This window comes from Limulus polyphemus, unplaced genomic scaffold, assembly GCF_000517525.1.
Source record: "Limulus polyphemus unplaced genomic scaffold, Limulus_polyphemus-2.1.2 Scaffold2716, whole genome shotgun sequence".
NCBI classification, from domain to species: domain Eukaryota; kingdom Metazoa; phylum Arthropoda; class Merostomata; order Xiphosura; family Limulidae; genus Limulus; species Limulus polyphemus.
The window spans coordinates 79,639-102,427 of NW_013668326.1; the positions used below are offsets into that span (position 1 = coordinate 79,639).

The 22,789-nt window shown below is 36.1% G+C and overlaps 1 protein-coding gene across 1 annotated transcript in view; it reads right to left on the reverse strand.

Annotated features, from left to right (window-relative positions):
* LOC106467717 (ELMO domain-containing protein 3-like) overlaps window positions 1–20,044 on the reverse strand; it is a gene marked incomplete at its 3' end in the record, with an annotated part of 92,157 nt that extends 72,113 nt beyond the window's left edge. Inside the window, exons 1-2 of the mRNA XM_022395905.1 lie at window positions 19,864–20,044; window positions 11,051–11,144 (exon numbers count right to left, since the gene is read on the reverse strand). Of these exons, the coding sequence (XP_022251613.1) occupies window positions 11,051–11,123 (73 nt within the window). The remainder of the gene's footprint in view (window positions 1–11,050; window positions 11,145–19,863) is intronic.
* Window positions 20,045–22,789: the final 2,745 nt, after the last annotated feature.

Consider the following 22,789-nt stretch of genomic DNA (forward strand, 5'->3'; position numbering starts at 1 on the left):
AGATACAACTGTGATATCCTATAGTGTAAGAATTTTGTACATACATTTGACATGTTTTGAATATATTATTTTAAAACAAATGGATTGGTCGAATATATCACCAATAAGTTACAGACACTTACTGTAAAAGAATCCCAGCCCCTATTCATATCAAAGATTTGGCAAGCTAGCCAGTATTATGCAGTGGTAAATGGTGGTGGTAGAAGCCGTGAATGACATCGGAAATAAATAGGTCTATATATGCACAACAGTAGTGGCAGCAAAACAGTGTAGAGATTACAATCACACTATATAGGCATGTCAACAGATTTTGATAAATGGACAGAAAGAGGTGAGCATCTTGGGCCCAAAGACGGCAAGCTACAACAGTTTGTTAAATAACAACAAAAATAATTAGAGAGAGAAAAGCATAGGCAGAGAAGAGAGGAAGAAAGACTAAAAGAAGAAAATTAAAGACCGGAGAGACTAGAAATAGAGAGAATAAGAACACAAATTAAGATTGCAATGCTCACCCAATAGGAAGAAGAAGGTCCCAAGAATGATAATGGGGTCAGGGCCAGCTGACCAAAGTTTCCCAAATTTGAGAAACTGTATCTCAGTTTGTGGCACATCTACGGCGATACTTCACAAGATGGAATGCCATGGCCAAGTGTTACAATGGTTTTGAAGGACTGGCAGACCTACTAATATGTGAAAAGTTCAGGATCACGTGCTCAACTGACATGTCACTGTTCCTAACAGAGAAAGTACCAAAAGACATAAAGGAGATAATTAAGCTCGCAGAACAGTATAGGGCAATTCCACAGTAACGGAATTACAATTCTCAACAATTTTTGGAATTTGGTTACAAATGCTGAAACTCAGTTTGTGCCTTGAAGAATAACTTGAGTAGGTTGTGGAATTTCAAACACCTCCTTATAATAAACAGTTGTATTCATCAAAAATTTTTACAAAGGGATGAGATTATAATTTATATTATTTTGGTAATGGAATTACACAGAAAATTTCAACATTGGTTTCTAACAAATGTCATGACATTCTGGCTGAACCTTTTAGCTCACTGAAGCTGATTGATGGCATTACAAGGTAGACATGGACAGTGGCTAATTCATGGAAGGAGGTTTGGTCTTGATATATAAACTGTTTGTTTAAATAGAATATATGGTATGGTAACAGAATTACCTGTCTTAATATATATATATATATATGGGAATAATACATTAAATACCACCTCAGAATACTTGTTCTTTCACCTATGCACTCAGAGAACTGTATTTTTCTATTCTGATGCTACTTCAAGCCTAGTGCTAATGTGTGGCATGGAAAAGACAACAGATTTATGTACATGTACTTAGGAAAACTCCATCTGAAAAAGTAATTCTTAAATGGCTATCCATCTGTGGTTCAGTGAGTACCTTGATTACACAGGATCTGTCCAGAGAATCTACATCATCAATGTCAGGCCACACAAACTTGCCTAATTCCACCTTTGTCAAAAACTTGATGGTAACTTTGTTGTCTTGAGTTTCAAGAACCTGGCCAACAAATTTCTTGGCATTCCTCTGAACAAAGTATCTGTCAAGGTTGACTGTAACATTCCTTTTCACTGTGTGGTCTTCTTCACCATCATCATCAATATGATCATCACCATCAACATCTGCACCTTTAAAGTGGTGCCTTGTGGGAGAAGAATTTGCATGGTGCTGCACAATGCAACCACAGTGACTGTACCCACTTTGGGTTAGGGATGGGAATTATCTCATTCCAATCATCATCCAGGTTTTTGGTTTCTGACAACCTCAACTTTGCTTATGTGTTTTATCTGAATATTTTAGCATTTATTGGCAGCAACATCAGTGAATTCATTGGATGTTGTTACCTCTGATTTGCCAGGCATCACTTCTAATGAGACCAATCATTTTGTGGGTCCTCTAATGCCATCTACTGGACCTTTCCCATGAGAAGTAGCAAAGAAATTCCACTCTGTATTTCTGTTTAACAATATGATGCTTGAGAGAAAGAAACTCTTTTTGAACTGATTTGATGGACCATCAGAAAAAACAAGTACTTTCTGAAATTGACAGACAGTTGAATCTAAATGTTGTAGTATGGTCCTGAAGAAGAAGTTTACTGCATATTTTTCATGTTGCAGGTAATCAGAAACTATCACCATTGAATGTGTCATCCCCCCCTTCCTGCTCCAAGGCACACACAGTAAACAGAGTGACCTGATTGTAAGCCCAATATGCAGACTGAATTTCATTCCGAGTTTCTGTGGGGAAATTTGCAGCAAAGTCAACCTGTACAACAACTTACGAATAAAACACTTCTGTAAGGTTCTATTTTATATTTACTTGATGTGTCGGTGTGTCTACTCACCTTATGACTGGATGTTGTGTGACTTAAACTTGTGCAGATACAGTATGTCCTTTGTTTTAAGGAGCATTGCATGGAACCTTCGAGAAATAGGAAATTGTTGCTGACCTCTATTACGTATACTGAAGTTAAACTAAAACAATGCCATAGTTAACAGCCCTGATCTCTGGTGCCACAATTGTGAATTAGGTTCTATTATAGTAAGCTTACCCAGTAAGAAAAAACACCCATGTAATTTTGTTACCAGAATTTCTACAAATCAGAGAAGACCCACTAAAAGTGAGTGATCTAACAGGTTACTGAATAGACCTAATAAGAGAATTTTACATAGGCTTTAATTCCAACCAATAATTAGCCTAGAGGAAAACTTTTGATTTTTTCGGTAACAGAATTACAGACAAAACAGATGAAAATATGTTATCACTCAAGGCAAAGTATGAAATTTACAGTAGAGTTGCTTTCTGCATTTTGATTTTAGGGTTCATGAACTTAAATAATACGCAAAAAAGGAGCAACCAGAATTGTAGGAAAGGGGAAGAGGAAAGGGTTTGCAATGGAAGCTTTTTTCCTTCTTTCTAATGCTAAAAATGCACTCCAATAGAAGTGCTATTTTTCAGGCAAATGAACCAACAGCAATAAAAGTTTGGTTTGGAACCAAATTCTACACATTTTACATCAACAGTGAAACTTTTATGTAGTTTTATAAAAATATAATATTTGATGACTAAAACCCTCTGTCATGGAGTTGCCCCATATGGAAGCCCATGGAGGGAGTATAACAGGCAAGTCCAAGAATATCCAGTTAGAGTCGAAACCAGTGGTGGTTGACCAAAAGCAGGAGTCTACCAAAGGTGACAGGAGGTTAACAAATGGGAGAAGAGATGCTATATTTGTTATAAAATAGGGTACATTGCAAAGGAGTGCAAGTCCATCACCAACAAGCATCAGCAGAAATCTCAAAATAGAGCAGCTGGAGCTACTTACAAATATAGTGTTGGTACGACACAAGAAAAGAGTGACTGTCACCTGGGATACTGCTGCCAGAAGAAAAAGAATCAAGAAAACACCTCAGATTCACTACAAGAAGGAAGTGCCATTTCCGTGAATGATCAGTGTATGACTAAATGTCAGCTGAAGTTAGCAAATGGATAAACAGTGCCAGTAGCAACTAGAGCATGTGACAACAGATAACAACATGCTAGTAAGTTAAGACTATGTTGGGGACAAGAAAGTGAAGTTCCTACGAGACACCGGGTGCGGTAGTGCAGCAGTGAGAACCAGTCTAGTATCTGATAACCTGATGACAGGCAAGGTACATCTGTGTGTGTGTGTGTGTGTGTGTGTGTGTTGTGCTAATTGATAGAACAAGTAAAAAAGCTTCCCATAGCGAGAATAAAGGTGGACACTCCATACTATGTGACCTTGAGGCCATGTGCATGAAAGGCACCCATCTATGACTTGGTGATTGGAAACATACCAGGCAGTAGAAGTTTGGAAGAACCAGACAGAAAGAAGATGGATGAAGCATCTGCAGTCACCACTAGAGCTCAAGGAAAGAATATCAAGCAAGACATAAAGCCCCTGCAAGTAGCAAAAGGAAACATCCCAAACGTAGGTCTGTAGGCCCTGAAGGAAGTACAGAAGAAAAACCCTTCACTGCAGAAACTTTGGTACAGCACTAAGGAGAGAGTTAAGCACAAGACAAAGGGGAAAGGAACTTATACAATAGAGAATCCAGAAGGGAGTGCTGTACCAGATATAAAGGCAGTTATGCTGGTGAAATTAAACAGATCATAGTACCAACAGAATACTGGACTCAAGTGATGAAACTAGCTCATGAGTCAATTGTGGGAGGATACCTAGGAGCAAAGTAGATGTCAGACAGAATCACCAGCAACTTCCACTGGCTGAGGGGTCATTGGAGATGTGACCAGATTCTGCAGGTCATGTGACATCGGCCAAAGATAAATACCTAGAGGTGAGGTAGCCAAGATGCCACTGGGTGAGATACCTCTCATAGAAGAGCCATTCAGCAGAGGAGATGTGGACTTGATAGGACAATTAGCACCTATATCTGACAAGAGCAACCAATATGTACTGACAGTAACTCACTGAAGGTACTGCAAAAGCAGAAACCAGGGTTTAGCCACCAATCCAATGCTATCAACAGGATCTGAAAAGGGGTTGGAACAAATCCTAGCTAGTACCTTGGGTAACATACAAATTGGTGGGAAGGCCTAGAGGTGTAATCCCATCCAGTCCTGACTGAATGAATCTATTGCCAATGCCCAAGGGTGAGGTACCAGAGACCAAAATGGTGGTAGTTGAGTGCTTGAATGAGTGGCAAATGCATCGATCATCAGTGTTCCAAAATGAGAGAAAATCCAAAGGAAAACCTCATGATGTAGCATCCATTCTGTCAAGAGAATCTGTTTGGGTTGAGACAATTGATCTCCCCCAAATTCACCACCACTGGAACATGGCAAGCTAATAGGGTGATATGATAGGAGTGGGCCCAAGAAAGAAGACTCAAGGTTCAAAAACAAAGAGACCTGGACCAAGTGCCTCCTTGATAGGAATTGAAAGACACCACCATGGAATTATCGAAGTGAAGCATGATTTTTCCCCTTAATAAGTCCACACTGTAAAACATTGCCCTATCAACAGCAAGAAGTTCTAAAACATTGTGTAGGGAAGCCTCATTGTCTGTCCATAGGCCGTGGAATTCCTAACTGTTGAGATATGCACTCCATCCCTGAAGTCAGATGAGAGTTGGATGAGCACAACTGATATACGTGGCAAAAAAGATACCCAGATGGATGATATATTGTGTTGGAGTGGGAATAGATTTCTCAACTCTAATAATGAAGCCTGCCTTGGTTGCTTCTGAAAGTAAAATCTGGATGTGATGTTTCATCAACTGATGAGATGGTGCCAGCAGTAACCAGTTGTTCATGGAATGGGGTGTGCACAGGCCTATGGAATGGAGGTGAAGTGAAAAACTCATATGATTTAGTAGAACACATATGGTGCTGATGATAGTCCGAAGAGCAGAGCCCTGAACTGCAACCCCAAAATGCCACCACTATGGAAGTGTGCAGATAGGAGTCAGTGACAATGAACTTGGACATCCACAATCCTGGTAGAAAATACCAATTCAGAGTGAGGAATGACTCCATTGTAAACCTTACAGGATCTAGGAACTGATATACATGAGAAAGATCAATGACCAGATGCCAATCTCCTGTCTTCTTGGGCACAACAAACAAACTGAAATAAAACCCTGGAAAAACTGGCACGACTCTCTCCACTGCCCCAAGACCAATAAAACTATGATAGCCTTAGAACGAACTTACAAAATCTGAGTAGCTGGGGGAGGCGGAAACACTACAGGTTGGGTGAATAATGGTAGTGAAGATGTGAACTGAATGAGTACTCCTGACTCAAGGATCTGTAGTACCCCTGGATCTGTGGTAAAGGTTTTCCATATGTTCAGAAATTCTTCGAGCTGAGCCCCCACACACTGCAAAGGTGTACAATAGTCCCTGCTGCCATTGGCAGCATTCTGACTGAGCAGAAGAACCTTGTGGATATGTCCAGAATCTATTCTGGATATCAATGGACTGAGGGGCTGATGTTGGGGGTCAGGACACTCAAATAGAAGCAGAACTATGACCCCCTATAGGAGACAAGGAAAGTCAAGAAGCCAGTGACAACCAGCATGATACTAGATATATTCACAGACAAATCTTTTTTTAGTTTATTAAAAATACTTCACTAAAAATATGATTTTTTATATGTGAAAGACTTGTAATGTTTACTGAAAGTCTGCAAAATTTTGTGAAGATATACATATTACATTAAAAGTTAGTATTATCAAAACTATAAAGACTTTAAACAAGTACAAGGAGGTCACGTGGTCAGTCAAATTGACCAAGCCTGCATTGAGGGAGTCAACAGTGAAAATTTACTACCGACTCAAGGATCTGTAGTACCCCTGGATCTGTGGTAAAGGTGTTCCATATGTTCAGAAATTCTTCGAGCTGAGCCCCCACACATCGCAAAGGTGTACAATAGTCTACAAAACATAAAGTAAACACTTGAGCAGTGATTATTAAAACAAACACCATTTAACCACTAAAAATAAAGGGTAAATTTTTTTCATCATAATGATAAAAAACAGAGAATAGAGTACTGATCCACTAATACAGGAATCATATGACTGGGCAAAATTCCCTTAAGCTCCACCTTTAAAGTTCTTACTTCTATTTTTTTTTTTTTTCCTTGTGGCAAAATGCAAGTCACCTTCACTTTTGAGCTCAGTTGGTCACCCGCCATACTGAAGGCAACAAACAGTGTCATCGCACACTTGGTTTCCAAACCCTCGATACCCTCAATCAAATTACCGAGATACTAAATGCTGATCCATAACCTTCCAAACCAGCAGGTATAATGTAGGCATAAGACAATGAATGTACTCCCCACTGAGATACGTCAATACCAATTACACTCAGCAATTGTTACTGAAAGTTTGTGTCAAAGCAAAGAGAAAAAAAGTTGACTATATACTGTATAATTCTGTCCTTCAACATATGCTGTATCTTAGCAATGTCTACATCCTTAGTACCCCAAGGAAGCCTGTACATGCAGCTGTTGTTTAACTGAATGCGTGTCAACTGTAGGTGATGATGGGTGACTATTTTGACCCAATTAACCCTTTGGTTTCACAAATACAATGATATATTCTGCCAACAAGTCACTGATTTGCTGCCATTGATTGAGTGTAAATTACGTGCACAATCCTCAAGTAGTGACCACAAATGTTTTGATAACTGTACATTTGCTTTAAGACATGGTACAATGGGTGCAACCTAACTTTTTGTTAAAAATAAAAGTCTGTTTCATTTAAACTTAATACAAGACTTATGATTTACATAGTTATAAAGTGCAAGTGTTAAATTTAGTATTTTTAAAAAGGATAGTTAAGGTAAGTTTGCTTATGTAACTGTTTATGAACCACTTGTTGTGTAGTTAAATTGTTGTGAATTGACGTCATGTTACTCGTACTTTCTGAATTTTTCTTGTTGCTTTGAGTATTGTTACACCATAACATCTCATAGTTTGTAGAAAGTTATAGGCCTCAGTTGGGCAATATATACAGGTGACCAAGTTAGTGCAAGTAAGAAGCGAAGTAAAAGGAAAAAGATATAGAGATAGATATAGACTGGGTGATCGCGAGTTTAGCTATAAAGTGTCTACAGTGGCAACTTTTAAAGTGCAATAATCACAGATTGTACTTTGATATCAGAATAGAGAATAATAATTTGTCTTGTCAATTGGGTTCTAAAGTCACTGAACCAGCCTGGGTGGACTTTTGACATGGAAAAGAATTAGTTAAAGCTCTGGATACAAATGTGGTAGTCAAAAGGGTAACATAACTGAATTTATCACAGATTGATTTGTGATAACAGAGTACAGTAGAATAATTCATCTTGTCAATTGAGTTCTAAAGTAACACAACCATCCTGTGTGGACTTTTAATGAAGAGAATTATTTATAGTTCTGAATTCAACTGTGGTAATTAATTGTGTAACAGACATTTGTATATACATTTTAATTTTAATATATTATTTTAAAATAAGTGAACTGTATGCTGTTTCATTATTGTTGAAATTTATTACCAACAAGTCAGAGAGACATACTGTAAAGAATCCTGCCTACACATACACCCATATATATATATATATATATACGTAAAAACCTGACACCCTTAATGCCAACAATGGTTACTTCCACTTTGCTTACCATGCACACATGACCATCCCATCTTGCAGCTGGATAACAGATCATTCATAATTGCAAAACAGTGCCAGGAGTTCATTTTCTGTGTGACAGATAACTCCCCAAGCTAATGCTGTTTGCTTTTTGGATAGGAAATGGTCTATTTCATGTAGTGGCTCTATAGCTGCAAAACATGGCATCAACAGACTAGACTTTGACTAGAGCAAACCATGGTTTACATGGGGTACTGTGACTTCCTTTCCAGCATACACCTCTGCAGTCTACTGTTCCTGGGGCCAATACTGGATAACACTACCATAGAACATCTGTTTATTAGTTTCACAGGCAAACTGACAAATAAGCTCTACAGTAGTTCATCTCATGGAAGCCAATGCCAGAACTGAGGGTAGCAACGAATACCTTCATTCTGTAAATGAAACATCCTAGACAGAATTGGAGCATTGCCTCTCCATTCATGTCAAGTTTATCTCCATTTTCCAATATGAAGTTCATGCTGACTGCCTCATTGGATAATTCACTTGACGCACCTGATATAGTATGATGTCTATCACTATTATGACCATTCCTGTATCAACCAGTACCAAAACATACCCAGTCCCAACACAGCTGGGCTCAATACCATACATTCTGATACAGGTTCTTCATTATAATTCCCCATCTTTCTGATTAGGCCCAACTTGGGCTCCTCTAGTTTCCCAGAGCTGTAGCAGCAGTATTCACTGCCTGCTTTTGGCTTTCCGGCATCTGTTACAATTTTGTTGAAACCAATACACTTATCTATCTTACTTCTCTGCAAGATACAGGCAGTTCACTCAAAAGTGACCCAATGTTCCACATGCAAAGCAGATACTTTGCTCCTCCCAATCAGGATAATGTCCTGGCAGAGGCATTGGCAACATAGCTTGCATCATATAAACCTTGGGACAGTCCTTCCTATTCACTGGATCCAGTATGGTTGCATCAAAATGCCAGGATTTGTGGGTAGGTTAGTGGTTGACTTTTGACAGGGATTGAGCTTGTTGTGACCTGTGTGCCTGGGTAGGATGGTGTGTCCAAGGTCAATTCACTGCTGCTACCAATACAGGCTTTCTCTTCTCTTGCAACAGGTTCAGAGTTATCATTACATACTGCATTGCAACAGAAACTATCTCAGTAAGAGTGAGTAGATCTCTCACACCCAGATGCTGTTGCATCATTTACTGGGTAGCCCTTCCACAAATTTGTCAAAAAGGATATCCTAGTAATCTGTTGAGCCTTTGCAGTGTTTGCCCTACCAAGTAAATGGCACAGATAATCTATGTAAGCAGTCAAGCTCACCATGGTACCTCTCTTCTGAGCCTTGTACTCAACCTGATGGATGTTTTTTTTTCACTGGATCATACTTCAAGCACAACTACATAATGACAATTTCACAGTCTCACAACTGCTCCTCAATCAAGTGCTCAATGAAGTCTAGGGCTGAACCATATAAATTCAGAACCAGGCATTGTATAGCATGTACTGGAAGCTAGCCATTATAAGCAGTTAGTTGCTTGAAACACTTCAGAAAATTGTCCAAATACTCTTTCATTGTAAGCATAGTCATTTGCTTCACCTTGTTCATGGGAAACCATGATTGTGACCATACCCTTTCCTTCACAACTTCCTGACCACCACCTGACTCAACATGATGTACTCAACATCATAAGCACAGAATTGTAGGTGCTCTAAGGAACCAAACTCTGATGAATGGTAGGCACCTGCTCTAAGGTGGCAGAAAAATGAAGTATAGTTTATAGCTTATCCCAAGGGTCTCCATCCATGGTCCATGGCGTTTTCAGCAGTATACCCTCTCCCCTGATTGGAGAGGTCACTACTTCTCCATGGTCAAATTGCTTAGTCACTTGGTGTCCTATAATGAATCCTGTTAGCAGGTGTCATTCATCAACAGCACCTCCAGTTTCTCTCTGATGTTCTTGGACAACTTCAACCAGAGCTGGGATTGGGCTTCTCTGTTGTCAAACCTGTGAGTTCTTTACAGACTACCCTACTATTTCTCAGACTCACCAGTCCTAGAGAATAAAGGACCAAAGGATGATAAAATGAAATCAATGGTTTTCTTAACCACATTATGTGAAAGATTCTGAATTGATTATTTTATTTACACTGAGGACGAACACACATTCTGGGTGCACCAGACATTGGTGGCTCTTCTTCCTGGGTCATTGAATGTAGCAAGACAGAACTCATGGGCTTTCACAGCACTAGCAAAGGTCTGATATTAGGACAAAACTTCTATACTTGACAACTCTCTCAGAAAATCATCTCTCTTTAGTGACTGACTCTCCCTTTTGGTTATGCTTATAACTATATTGTGTAAAATTACATTTTTGTTACTAAAAAGTCTTTTTAACCTTAAGGCACAAGATTTCAAGTAAGGGACAATTCACACTTCAGTAGCTACAGCAAAACCCACAATACAATATCCTGGTCATGGCATTAAACTTTCATCTTTCCTATCCACTCAGTGGTATATCCAGATAAAACTGGCTTTACTTAAGGTCAATGAGATAATTCCACAGAATACCAAATGATTTGGTCAGAATGGTTATTACAAAGAAATACTAAATATCTGAGTAACTGAGTCATGAAAATGAATGAAATAAAGAGACTGGACACAAAGTGAAACAAAATGAACAATCTCTATTAATATCACACTTGATACAAATACAGCATGGATTCTTGGTTTACTATCATGAGACAACTGCTATTACCGGATGTTCTATTTTAAACTAATCTACCCAAATTCATGTACCAGATTTCATGACTAAATTAAACATTCATTAATTCTCAAGAAACATTGTATTTACCCACATTGACTAATGCTACTCACACGAACTACTGCTGATGGGCTTTGCTGTTGACATCCTTGCACAATGTGCAGTATTATAGCAACAGCTTTCCATGGACAGAACAAGTATTATATCCTAGAGAATAAAGGATCAAAGGATGATAAAGTGAAATCAATGGCTTTCTCAACCACATTATGTGAAAGTTTTACATATACAGAATGATAAATTCTGCCTGAATAATAAAACATACAAAAAGATATAAATACAGGTATATTCATACACCACACTGATACAACTACCCAAATGTGGGGAAAATTACCATTTATTAAGATTATCTTAACATATAGCAATTTTTTGAAGTTTTTCTAATTATTTTTATGCATATTTTCACAAAGGATTAAATAAACATATTTGAGCATTCTTTGTCAATAATATGAACAAATGTTTTATTTTTTACTTTTGCCATAATTGAATTGTATTTATTTAGGGCGTGCAATTTTACAATTTTATCAATTCAAAATACTTTTTTCGTAAACTATAAAAAGTGTTAATACAAAAGCTCTAAATTATTTTGCACAAGTGTATTTATCATTTAGTTAGTAAAACTTTTCATTAAAAATAGTTGAAAAATTTTGCAAAAAATACTTGCAATTGAAGATTATTGTATTGTACCACACAAATTAAATATTTTAAATAACAATAAAGAGCATCCCACTAAAACAAAGGTATTGATTATTAGGTTTTTTTGGTAGGTTCATTAATGAAGCACAAAGTTACACAATGTGCACACATGCTACAATCACCACTGGTATGAAAAGCCAAATATGTGAGTGTTATAAGCCCCCAGACTTACTGCTGAGCCCTGGAAAGTTCCAAACAAATGCAAGTCTAGGTAAATGTGAGATGTCCAATGTCATGTGGGATCAAGTGGGCCATCACAAAAGCAAGAGGTGAAAAGAAGGCAGCAGATCATTGGCCATAATCCACTGATGAGGACACATATCAGCATGACAAAGAAGCTGTCCCCAAATCAACAAATTCTCTTGTGCAAGAAATTAAGGCGATATGAGAGCTTCAGTGTCAGAAGCTTCATGTCTCAAAGACATAAAAGCAGGCTGAACCCATCATGCACATAAACTGAGAACAGCTGCTAAGTTAACTCTCTCAACACGGGCTCAGTCAATTTGACTGACCACGTGACCTCTTTGTACTCAATTAGTCTTTACAGATTCAATACTTCTAACTTTCAATACAGTGTTTCACCTACAAAAAATCATATTTTTTAGTGAAGTATTTTTAATAAAATAAAATAAAGATTTGTCCATGAATATATTATTTGTTTTGAATAGTCTGTGTGCAAAGTAATTTTCATGTTAAAATTAAAAATACTTCCCCTCATCTCAAAAATATCAAATTTCCTTTGTGTGTTCCCTAAAACCTCCTAAATGCATTTCAAATGTTTTTTCAGTAAAACTTTATAGTTTATCTGTTATCGAAATAAACCTAAATTACCCTTTTTTCTTTCTAGAATGACTTCAAATTCTGACATGTAGCTATATTCGTTTATCCTAAGTAGCTCTAAGTTCATAACAGTATACATATATGTATAATTGAATTTTATTGCCTTTTGAACCTTTGTCTACTATCCACACCATTATAAGTTTTACATCTCTTGAGGAACGTGCAGCTCAAGTTACGCTCTTGAATTACATTACCCATGAGCTGCTACGTGACTTGTGAACCATTTTAAGTATATTATTATCATTATTTATTTTATCTAATCTGGTCTTAAATAACTTAAAAAAGATCCGTATTTTTACATTTTAGTTATTTTTATAATTAAACATGAAGAATAAACATAAAAAACAAGAAATAAAATACTTAACCAATCTTCTTTTTCCTTGCTGTTGGTTTTCAAAGAGAGTTAACACTAATTTTTGTATACTATAGATAGCAATGTACTTAATAATTTTTATTTAATTAAATAATGCACCAAAGAATACAGACTAATAAGGTGCAAAAAGTAGACAAGTTCACTTACCTCTCAAAATTTTCCTGGCTTTCTAACTATGCGACAAAAGGCTGTTACAACTTAAAGGAAAGGGCTGTGATTCAAATGCTTGACTATTGTCAATGAACTCAAGGAAGCAAAATGCAGCCACACAAATTGGGTTATAGAGAAAGTGTCCAATACCTTGATTCAGGTCATCCACATCCTTGAAGAATACTCACCACAAAGTGAGAAAACTATAAATATTTAACCCAGAAAAACCAAAGTTGTTTCAAGTAGGACAAGTCTACAACAACTTCCCGTCTTCATGGGAATGACAAAGAGATGGGAGTAAAACCCCACAGTAAGGTCAAGGAATTGTTCCATGGCATTCTAATCATGAAAGGTGGAATAAAAAATTAGGAAAACCCATGAGAAAGTAGGCTATGGCAAAAGGAGTTCACAGGTGTACAAAGTGGGAGAGCTGAGGATGGATCCAGAAACAAATCATCTCCAAGTCCATTGATCATAAGCCTTCAGGGTAGGGGGGGGATGTTGGATAGTAATAAGAGGAATAGGAACAAGAGAGGGGGAAATCCCATAAGGCTGTAGAGGATGAGAAACCTGGTGGGCCCCCTGATCCTAAAAGGCATGAAAAAAAAGTGAGGAGGGATGATGGTTGATGAGCTGTATCACCTCAAGGTTTCAAATTATGAGAAAAACCTCATCACAAAGAAAGTGTACAACACAGAAGTCCTTGAGAAAATCTTTAGGAAGGTATCATCAGACAGGCAACTGATGAAGTACATCTCAGAAACAAAGTCAACTGGCATATAATAGAAGATAAAACTAAATGAAAGTTTCCCCAGAAAAGCTGACAGAGTTATGATGTAAAGCTTCTAAAAGAAGGTGAAGCATGAAAAGATAGCGAAGGAGTCAAGTAAGTAAGAGACAAAGATAAGAAGATGGCTAGTGAGAGAGAAAAAGAATGAAAAAGAGGAGAAGATTCCCAAGCTGAAAGAAGAGACTCAAGTGATGGAGTTTCATACAAAACAACACTGATGATATCCACTGAAAGACAGGGTATGCTCAGTTGAAATAACAGAAACAGGAGGCTGGGAAAGCCAGTTCCAAGATCAGAATGGAACCAACTACCTGGTGCACAATGGCAGTAACATTAGTAACAGTCAGAATGCTTCCAGTCACCATTACATTATTGGATTACACCTGTTGAGGAGTGTCAAAGCTTCAAGGAATGTCAGAAATGGGGCAACATGTATTTGAAATCCAGATAATAAACTAAATCAACTTTTTTCTTTTTAGAAATAAAAATTGGTCTGACATGTCAAGGGTGCACAGGTGACCTAGAGTACCTATCATTGAAGAGTGCCTAACAAAACCAATATGCTGGGTTAAAGCAACAGGAAATGGTACTGTCAAAGAAACATTATCGCAAACAGTACAACAGTTTTCAAACAATCTCATACTTGATTTAAAAAAAAGTCTAATTGTAGAAAGTTTGAATCAAAGTTCCATCTGAAATGTTTAAAATCTGGTATTTCTTTTTTCCTAATCAAGAAACTTAAGAAAAGAAACACGATACTACAAACAGTAATGGAAATTGAATATAATAACCACAAAAATGCCATTAATTCCTAAGAAAGAATAAATCTGAACAAAATAATGCTGGGTATTACTGCACATGGAGGATGTCACCCTCCTATTGGTGGAGGGATAAAGTATAATGATGATTACATCATAGGATGGCACAGTACAATACCTTTCACTCCTATATGTATTATTTTCAAGGTCTGTGGCATGTGCAAAACTCTTTACACTAGTGGTAAGAGGTAATAACACTATTGTGCACAGAAGAGAGTAAACATTTCTGAATTTAGAAATTTATCTTTTTTTTTTCTTTCTTACATTTTTAGTAAGTCACTTAGGTTTGATCTCCCCTGTTGTACTTTATCTTTTGGGCCAAATGCCTATCTTGAATTCCAAGTAATTTCATTTTAAATGTATCCCAAGTGTGTCCACCATTACCTTTTAACTCATTATACCAATTCACTTATGATAAATTCTGTCTCATGGCCTCAAAATTTTGCCATAAGGTCAATGTAGTTTACCAACACTAGTGATAATACAAATACATTGGGTATCATTCTCACATCAGGATGAATCTTGCATTTTCCACAAATGTTAATAAATGTAAAACTACTGGTTAGACCATGTCTGGGATACACAAGTAATGGATCTCAATAACTATTAGCATTACTCAACTTACTGTCAAAATATAAAACTACAACACAGCATAAAATTTAAGAACAAGAAATCTACTGGTCCATCTAGGCCAACTCATATCACTCAAATATTTATCAAAATTTCCCTTAAACATCCTTATACTTGCTGTATCCACCACATATGAAAGCGACTCATTCCAAAGACCAACCACCATGTTAGAAAAATAAAACTGTCTTTGCTGAAAATGACTCCCACACTTCCAAAATATATAAATCATATTTGTATTCTCTAGCCCTACCATTCTCACCAATAAGTACAAAAAGATGATGATGATGAATAAAAACTATCAATTCCATTAACAATCTTAAACATATCCATCAGATCCCCTCTAGCTCTTCTTTTTCAAAAGGAAAAAATTTCAGATATCTTAATCTGTCTTTGTAAGACTGCTATTCCAACTGAAGTATCATTCTGAAGTATCATTTTGGTAGCCCTCCTCTGAACCCTTTCCAATAATTCAATGTGCTTCTTAAAATAAGGAGTCCAAGACTAAACACAATACTGGAAATGTGGTCTAACCAACAACCTATACAAAGAAATTATAATTTCTTTAGACTTGAATTCAATATAGCATCTTTGAACAGACTTTCAAAAAGCTTCTCCCACCACTAACATAATATTAATAAGTTTATAATAACCAAAATAATTTTTATCACTTCTGTTGAAAAGAGAAGTAGCATTACCAATCTTCAAATCTTCTGACACCCACCCACTATTCAATGAGCTTTATTATTCTTTAAACTCACAATTTTTCTTTACAAACTCAGAATTCATGTGATCATCTTATTTAATATTTTACTTCATCTAGCAACTGTTCAAAATAAGCAATACCGCTTAAATCTCCATCAGTAGAAATTGAAAACAAACAACTTAACAACACAGCCATCTCATAATCATTAGAATGAGCCTTTTGTAATCCCTCACAGGCCCTACTCCCATCCTGACATTATGCTTAATCTTTATGTACTTAATGAAATCCTTTGTTGATTTTTACATTTTCAGTCAAGTTTTTTCACATACCCTTTTGAATTTCCTAATGTCCTATTTGACCAATTCTCTTGATCTTCCATAATCCTTTAATCTTTCTCTGATAGCAGACAATTTTAACTTTTTAAATTTATAGTTTTTCTTTAATTTTATCCCTTATAGTTATACCCATTCTGACCCAACCTCATTTTTACTTGCAGCCACCCTTTTTTTTTCTATAAGGGACATGTCTATCTTGAATATATAAAATATCATTTTTAATGTTTCTACATTTGATCAGTACCTCCAATTAATTCAGTTGCCCAATTCACAACAGATGATTCTTTTTGCATCCCTTCAAAACATTCCTTTCTTGAAATTTGTTACCAAATAATCTCATTCTTCTTGATCTTCATATGTTGTAAAACATCAAACCTAATTGAGCAATGATCACCTGCACTCAGATGTTCCCTATTCACCATCCTGCCAACAATTTCTATATTGGAAGTTAACAATGAATCTAAAATAGCATTGTCCTATAAGCTTAAATGACAAATCAGAGAAGTAAACCATTCTGAACAGTTTTTAAAAACCTATTATCCTCATGGTTTGACTCTAACATTTCCAAATCTATATGTCCGAAATAAAAAACCTCCATAAATATTGGCTCATTAACAGATAAAATATTAATTTCACTGTAGAGCGTTTTTTTAATTAATTGCATCAAATGGTCTGTAATGTTAGTGTATAAAATTCCAACTAAATGCTTTTTCCCACAATTTCCATGAATAGAAACTCACGTACATTCAATCTCCTACTTATTATCTTTGACATCAACTTCATCTAGACATAACTTGTATTTTTTCATATGCAACTGCTCATCCCCCTCATATAGTTAGTACTCTTATCCCTATTAAATAACGTGTAACCTCATATTTCAAAGAAACTTCTATCATCAAAATTCTCTATATTTAACCAAGTTAGTTATTCCCATTATATCAAACTCCTCTGTTCCAACTAGTGCTCTAAAGGCATGTAATATATTTTTTGTATACATCTAATATTACAAAAGTAATAATTTAACCTTCCTTAAAATACTTTTGTACTTTCCTACACTACATTCTTCTCTACATCATATTTGTTCTGTATTTACATGATTTAGTTTATCCTGGCTCTCACCACTGTCTAGTCTTAGTTTACTGCTATACTTTCAGATAAGTTACCACACCTTGCAAACCTACATTTTTAAATGTAAACTATTCATTTCAAATATTTTGCTTTTACCATTGAACTGATTCCACATATCCAAACAGTGAATCTGCTCGTCTTTGCATATTAAGTAACATTAATCTAATTAAATTTAAGTCTAGCATTTAATCCTAGTGACCTATTATTACCAATACTATAAATCTTAATGTATAAATTAAGTACTAAACTACTATTGCTTATTGATAATGGCATTATTGCAAACTACAAATTACTAATGCTAGCAGAAATGCAACCCCATGGGCAGCTGTTTGTACTAGTAATTACTAATTGTAGTATTCATACCTCAATGAAAAAATTTTGAAAAAGTAAAAATTTTCTTGAAAAGAAAGATTTTTTTTCTGGGAAGTACTGCACTGGAAAAGTGTTTGGATTGTGCTCTTTAGTCATACACAACTCATTGCATCAAAATGATTCAAGGTACAAAGTTCAAAATTTTCATAAATTTTACCAATATAAACTATAATGTTTTATATATATATATATTAAAAGTAGTACTCTTTATTGAAAAAATAAGTTTTTAAGAACTCCAGCTTCTCAGTATTACATTTTAAAGTTACATCAATAAAGATATAATCAAACCCTCACGTACAGTCCTAGTGAAAGTCGCGTTCTTGTTGTGAGAAGAGTATTTTTATTTAAAATTGTGTTCTATTATAAAGAAATAGTTGTTACACATACCACAGTTATTTTTCTAATTGTCTGAATCTTGAATACTCAAAGTGTGAATTTTTTTGTGGATCTTTGTTTGTGGTGCCATCCAGTAGATGGCACAGGAGTTTTGGTAACATACATAGATACTGACATACATGCTACGTCCATTATAGTAAGATTAATAATGCATATTGTGATAGCAAGTACTGATGTAAGTTGTACATAACTTAATAAATTCAATATGTACCTTGCATCAGATGCTATGCATGTTTATCATAAGAACATTTGTATAAAGAAACATTCCATATACCTTGCCATTGTAAATTATATCACAAAAAAAAAACGAGTTTAACAGACCAGGTCATGGTTCAGCAGCCATATTGACCATGTTTATTTTGACGAGTTAACAAACCAACCATAAACTTTTGACAAGGTATGGTGAATGTGCTTAAATACCCATCTGTGTGCCTCCAAATCACTTTGTTATGTTAAATTATTCTAAAAAATTTTGTAACTTTAAGTTAACTTTATGGAATCAATATGGTAACAGAGAATTGAATTTTGAAGCCAAAAATTACTAGTTACACTATATTATTACCTAGTAATTATACTTATAGGCTTATTAATATTAGTCTTACATCAGTTATGGAGAAAGTTTTGGAAACTCTGATAAAAGATGCTTTGCAAAGTCATTAACAAAGGTTAGAATTTTTATTGGATAGCCAACATGGTTTCACTAAGGAAAAATCTTGCCTTACAAACCTTTCGACATTTTTGAAAAGGTTAATGCCTATGTAGATGGGGGTAAAGATGTAGATTTGGTATATCTGGATTTTCAGAAAGCATTTGACAGTATTAAGATTAATACACTGTTAAGGTTATTCCCATTCAAATTTTACTTATAATTCAAACTATGATAACCCACATGCATTATCTGCCATTTATTCACCCAACTTACTAAATCCTTTTGTAAAGCAGCAGCATCATCCCCCTCACAGCTAGCAACACCAAACACCTATATACAATCAGCAAATTTATGTAATTTACTGACCCTTCCTATGTCATTAAATAAAATCAAAAAGAGATGAGGTCCCATGACTAAGTCTTGAGGTACAACAAATCCTCCGATTTTTTCCATCCAGCCAATCTTCTGTTCAATTAGATAACTTATCTCTTACACCAATAGGCTATACTATTACTACGCTATAGAGATAATTTTTTTACAAGCCTTTTATGTGGCACCTTGTCAAATGTTTTCTGAAAATCTAGATGCACCAAATCTACATCCTTACCCTCCACTATATAAGCAGAAACTTTTTCATATGTTTGTATTTTATCCTATTTGAGTGTTTTAAGTCCTAGGTATTGTAAATATATTCTTAAACATAAACATCAGAATACAATGAGAAGGGGCTGTTCAAACTCGAAACTATACGGAATAGGTTTGTTCATATACAGTACCAGATGTAAAGCATTATTAGTATTACTATTATTATTAACTAAAGTCTAAAGTATTGAGCTGGTTGTTATTGTTAACTATAATAGTATGTATATAATAAAGTATAATATACTATTAGTATTATACAGGCCCTAAAGTAAAAAGCTTCTATTAATTATCGCCCATAAGGTTGTACTTATCCCGCTTAGAGACACAAATGCACTATCAAACCTTACCTTTGAAAGGAGTGAGATTTGACAGGTAATATGTGCACGTGTGGATTTCTATATTAAACTGCCTGATGAGTTATGTAATGACTGTAGTTAGCGATAGAATGAATGAATAAAATCTGCTTTGTTTACTCGTCAAAATATTCAGCCTCCTTCTCGCAACGACCTTGACACACCATATAAGGTAAATCGTGTCCTGGTCTATTAACAATAAATCTTATAATATAATGCAGCGTTCTATGGAGAAATCATATTGAAACATCAAAATACTAATGAATGAAAAAGCAATTTCTTGACTATGTGAAATTTATGTTTCCTAGTCTCTTTTAATATAATACAATAATAACAAATTATTTGACCTCAGATGAAGACATTGGAAAAATATGAAATAATTTTAAAATATTTTAAGAGAATGAGAACCTCATCAAGGTTTATATAAAAGTCTTTACACCACAATCAAAGAAGTAATAGACGTGGGTTATTCAATTCGGGTGCAAAGTCTTCAGACAACATTTTATCTCCCCTCCCATATTCTTAATTTTTATTACATATATTCATCCTCAACACCTCTCCTTATTTGTTCTTCTTAATTTATTAAACCTAAGCCAAATAGGCGGTGGAGGTGTTATAATGTAACAGTCAATATTAGTTTTCGTTGGTAAAAATTAGCCCAAAAGTAGGCTGTACGTTGTGTTGACTAGCTGCCTTCCATCTAGTCTGTTACTTCTAAACCAGGGATAGTTAGCACATACAGACTTCGAGTGGCTTTACCTGACATTTAACACACAAACAAACGATCTATAAATGATTTTATTTGAATGTAGGTTTTGTGTATGTTGTGACTATAATTTAAAATAAATACTTTACATTGGTGTTTTATTAATGTTGTAAGTGATGAACCCTGTTTTAATGCTGTTGTTTTTTAAACCATGAAGTGTTATGTTTACATAACATTTTATAACTGCTTACATATTGTAGATGATCGATGGTTTTTATTTTTTATTGTTTCTTCTCAACATACTGTTACGTATCTACTTGTTTGTTTGTTTCAGGTAGAAATTCTTACCGAGAATCTTCAGCAATAAGAGTCCTTTCTTGATTAAACCAGTTTATTTTCCCTCGATACAAACTTTTAGTACACAGAAGTTCCACAATCAGTACGTTTCTCGTCACTTTAACTTAACAACTTTTATAATACATACTGTTACGACAGCGGAATTCACGTGACGATGGTAACACGTACTGAGTATCTAGAACGTTCGTGAAGGCTCGAGAGTTCTCCAGACGCCCTCTATTCCGTATATGTAAGACCAGCGAAAAGTGACGGTAAATGGCAGAGATAATTGCAGACAGACAGAGACGGACAATTGAGTCAAGCGCGGTAGTCAATAAAGTGCACGAATCGTTCGTTGTGAATTATAGCGTGTGTTGAAGTTAAAGTGACTGTGGAAATTAAGTGTATTATAAAGTTGTATTGAGAAAGAATAAACTAATTTTATTTTAGAAAGGAAAAGAAAGAATTTCTATGGAAAATTAACAAACGAACAGAGATCTAACAAACTGGTGTCAGAGAGTGGGATGGAAAATAAAAATAAAAAAGAAGAAGAAGATGGAAACGAGAGGTGGCAAATCAAACTACAGCTTAGCAGATTTGATGGCAGCTATACAAGAACAGCAAAAGAAACAAGAAGAACGAGAAAGTAAACAAGAAGAGAGATTACAGCAGTGGAAAGAAAACCTGCAACAGTGGCAGCTCGAACAGTAAAATAAACAAGAGAGACTACAGCAGTGGATGGAGGAGAAAGAAAATAAACAAGAAGAAAGCCAGAGAACACAAATGGAAAACATTAGTAAATTTCAAAGCGAATTAAATGCATTAAAGGACGATTTATTTCTTTTACACAAGGAGGATACATTAACCATCGACTTAATCAGCCCCAGACAATGGCAAGCCCCTTCCAGACTCCGCAGCTAACAGACATCTTCAGTCCCATTAGAAGTCACATCCCAGATATGAATGTCAGTACTAGGAGTGATCCAGTATGAAGGAAGCCACAGGAATACGATGGGAAAGCACCGTGGAAAGCATATGGAGCACAATTTGAGTTATTGGCAGAGATGAATGGATGGACAGAGGAGCAGAAAGCAGTATATCTGGCAACGAGCTTGAAGGGACAACCACTGGAAATAATTGGACAGTTGTCAGCAGATGACAGGCACAACTATAGAGCACTGGTAGCGGCTCTAGAACTCAGGTACGGAACCCAAAATCAGTCAGAAGTCTACAGGGCTAGGTTTAGGACGAAAATCCATGCTAAAGGGGAGAGCCTGCAAGAGCTGGCGCAGGATTTGGAAAGTATGGCAGAAAAGGCCTACCCAACTGCACCACCCGATCTTCTCAAGTTGTTGCTGAGGGATCAGTTTGTAGATGCCTTGGACCGTCCAGAACTGAAGATACAAGTAAAGCAAGCACACCCCTTTACTATGCAGGATGCATTGGCCAGAGCTCTTGAATTTGAATCCTACATTAATTCCAGCAGAGAGGTACCAAGGTTGGTACAGTCATCAGGATTCAAGGCCAGAAAAGGTCAGCTTTCAGAGAGGTTTGGGGGACTTTGCTGGCACTGTAACAAACCTGGGCACAAGAAAGCTCAATGCTGGAAACTTCAAAACAGGGAAGATGCAATGGCAGGAAAGGCTGCTACCCAGAAAGGATGTTGGAACTGTGGAGAGCAAGGACATATGAGGAGCCAGTGTAAGAAGAATACCCCTTTTAGCACAACACGTACTCCATGTTCTGCACCATTCTTCCACATCTTGTCTCATACCTATCCAGTAAAATATGTGTCGTAGGTGACTCAATGTTTTCTTAACTCCGAGATGTCCTCCTGTTAAAGTATCATGGGACTGATGCAGCACAACTTCCCGTAAC